This window comes from Embiotoca jacksoni, unplaced genomic scaffold (assembly GCF_022577435.1).
Source record: "Embiotoca jacksoni isolate LCO1_2020_lvr unplaced genomic scaffold, fEmbJac1.0.p SCAF_71, whole genome shotgun sequence".
Classification (NCBI taxonomy): Eukaryota; Metazoa; Chordata; class Actinopteri; family Embiotocidae; genus Embiotoca; species Embiotoca jacksoni.
This window is the reverse complement of record NW_027185427.1, coordinates 952,182-955,601: the sequence shown is the minus strand read 5'-3', so window position 1 is coordinate 955,601 and position 3,420 is coordinate 952,182. Positions and strand designations below refer to the sequence as shown.

Here is a 3,420-nt window from a genome sequence, read left to right as displayed (position 1 = left end):
CCCAACAAGTCTGTTCTGCTCTTTTTTTTTTCTCTCTCGTCTCGTCACGTGATCATCTGATCTCATCCAATGGACACACGCCCTCCCTCCTCTCTCGGTCCCGGGGGCTTGTTGCGTCAAAGCTGCGGCTGGGATGTAACCGGAGGTCCGGCCGGTTACCGGGAGTCTTTGCCTCCGAGCGAGCAACGTCACTAAACAGTGCAGCGAAACAGCGCACGCGTGCTTAGACAGTGCGCGTTACGGTGCAAATAGCCTACCTTAGGTGCATGTGTTCAGGAGGGCACAGAAGAATACCAATCCACCTCATTCCGCCAATGTAGCAGCTTAGAACCAGAACCGGACACTGTCTGAAAGGAAACGGCGACAAACGGAGACCAGACCGGGAAAAGGCGCGCATATGACAGCCTCTCTGGTCCTAAACCCACGCTGGCCAGCGGAAACGGTAATGTTTGTGTATGACAACAACCTGGACGACCTGAACAAGAACATGGAGGGGCTGGTGGGCAGCGGCAACTTTGCCGCGGCCACCGCCGCGAGCCAGTGCCGCAACATTATGGCGCATTCGGCCGCCGCAGCTGCTCTCGGAGGCCATCCGTCCGGTCTGGTGCACTCCTCAGCTGGCTATCCCACAGTGGACGTTTCCGCTTCAGGCTCCAGTGAGACCGCTGCGTCTTCGGGGAAACAGTGCGCGGGACCGTGTCCGGCGGCCGCCGTGCCGCACCAGAGCTCCTCGGCCGCCACCGCGTTACCGTACAGCTACTTTGGCAACGGTTACTACCCGTGCAGGATGGGTCGGGGTTCTGTTAAGTCGTGTACCCAGGCGGCCGGAGCCGCGCTCAGCTCGCAGTATATGGACACGACGGTGGGCTCTGAAGAGTACCCGAACCACCGGGCCAAGGAGTTCGCCTTTTACCACGGCTATCCCAGCCCGTACCAGTCCATGGCCAGCTACCTGGACGTGTCGGTGGTCCAAACGCTGGGCAGCGGGGAGCCGCGCCATGACACCCTGCTTCCCATGGACAGCTACCAGCCCTGGGCTCTGACCAACGGCTGGGGGGGACAGATGTACTGCCCCAAGGACCAGGGACAGGCCGGACACCTCTGGAAGTCCGCTCTGGCTGGTAATGCTGCTGATTTGATTCTTTATCTTTGTGCAGTGGAGGCGTGTAGCGGAACATTGTGTAATATGATGTACAGACCTGAAGCCAGACATCATTTAATTATGTTTGCAATATTATAAAAGTACACACTTAACTTTTACAGTAAGCTATTTGCTTACATGATTAATGTGCTCCAATCATACATTCTGCACCATAATTAATGTGACGAGTTTTCTGTGAAAAACATAAAGAAACTTGCCTGAAGTTTAAAGAGTCTCGTGGCTGATAATCCCGTCTCCAACCGTCACATCTGGTTTTCGGATGTTATGACATGTTTAGAGCCCTGATATGATGCCAGACAGGAACTTTAACTGTAACTGTAGAGGACACATGTAGCCTCCAATTTACGTTTGTGCCTCATCAATCTCTTAATTAAACAAAAGGTCAATCACTGCCGAGACCCACCTGCTCATCTGGCTAAATGATGATCGAATTATTAGGTGACTGATGTGCATATTGTATCGGTGATATTACGAAATTAAACTTGGCAGAGTAATAACAATACTAGTAATTGGACATCAGCCTAATGAGCGCGTGGAACTGGGCTGTAATGTGTGAATGTGTTAACTCTGCACATAACAGCTCATATCTGTTCTCCACACAGGCCAATGAATAATGCCTCGAGGAGAAAAAATAATATTACAAACAAAATCAAAGTGGAAAGAAAGCGGTTTCCATGGTTACTGTTGTCCGTCTGCGTGCGGACAAACACGATATCTTTGACGACACGACGTGTAGGCCAGGTTGAGCTCGAGCTGCGTGCAGACAGCAGACATGTTTTGATGATGTCCAATCCGCTCCGAGAACACAATCAGTGTCCTCGTCGTCATTTGAGTCGCAGACACCAAATGCGACACGCGCAGCTTTTTTCTGCGCTCATGCTTTTACAGAAATCGAGAAGTGTTTAGTGAGAAAAAGACTGAATGTCCCGGTGTGTGTGCAGCATCGGCCTCACTCCGCCTGTCTGTCCTCTTGTCTTTGTCAGATGTCGTGGCGCATCAGCACGACGGCTCGCCTTTTCGCCGCGGCAGGAAGAAGCGGATACCGTACACCAAGCTCCAACTCAAGGAGCTGGAGAAAGAATACGCAGCCAACAAGTTCATCACCAAGGACAAGAGGAGGAAGATCTCGGCCGGGACCAACCTGTCGGAGCGGCAGATCACCATCTGGTTCCAGAACCGGAGGGTAAAGGAGAAGAAGTTCGTGGCCAAAGTGAAGACCAGCGCGCCGTAGCGGGCAGGAACGCGATGCGTTCACGGTGTTTGTAGGTTCAACTGAAGATCATTTCTCTGAACTAAGATAAATGAGGACTCCTGACGGACCTGGAATGGGCGTGTGTCCGCGTGCGTCAACAAATGGAAGAAAATGAAGACAAAAGAAGGACAAATAAGACTTAAGGGAATAAACCAAAGCCCTCTGATGAATCTCCTGTCAGAGGCATTCTGTAAATACAGCTCTCTCCTGCCTGCTTGGATGTAACTGTGTGTCTACTGTGTGTCTTTAACTGTTGTCAGTGTTGTCCGTGTCCCCACATTATTCTGCTGTCCATATTGTTTATATCGCCTGTAAACCAGTAATGAAAATATAGTGCAACAATTAATAAATACTTTTAATCCCGAGTTAGTCTCCAGTAGGTTTTACATATTTAAAACCATCAATATATGAACATGACAATTTTGTAAATTGAATTTTCTGCGCGTAATTTGTCCTGATGAGCGCAAAATGTGCAAACAAACCCGCACTGAGCTCATATTGAAGCCTGTAGGCTGATATCTGCAAACAGCAGAGGATTTCAGACCGCCGTGAAAATTCAAAGTGTTTATGAGACTGTGAATTCATGAGAATCGGAACATCACCATTTATTTCCTGTTGTCACTTCACAATCCTGCGTGTGAACAAAACCTCCCACTAATTAAATCTGTCCAAGTATTAACTTCATCCAGTTCACTCCGAGCTTTAAACACTCCACTGTGTGTGAAGGGTCGGTTTAAAAATGGATCTTCAGTTTCTTAAACTGTTGACATTTCTTATTGACTAAAGTACAGAATCCGTCATGAAGAGACACGGAGCTCAGGGACATTTAAAAATGTCTGAAAAGTGGCAGAGTAAATGTAAAAACTTTATTCAGACGGAACTTTAATTGATCTAAAAACGAAATAATTAAATTACTTTCAATATTGTCTTTATTTTTTTTTTTACATTTTATTTTGTTTAGTTATGATTAAAGCTAACAGTTATCTATCTATCTATCTATCTATCT

The 3,420-nt window shown here is 47.9% G+C and overlaps 1 protein-coding gene across 1 annotated transcript; it reads left to right on the top strand.

The window, feature by feature from the left end:
* Nucleotides 1-397: 397 nt before the first annotated feature.
* On the top strand, nt 398-2,426 carry hoxb13a (homeobox B13a). Its single transcript, XM_069177316.1, has 2 exons — nt 398-1,121; nt 2,146-2,426. The coding sequence occupies exons 1-2, from the start codon at nt 398-400 to the stop codon at nt 2,391-2,393; spliced, it is 972 nt and encodes a 323-aa protein (XP_069033417.1). The 3' UTR covers nt 2,394-2,426.
* Nucleotides 2,427-3,420: the final 994 nt, after the last annotated feature.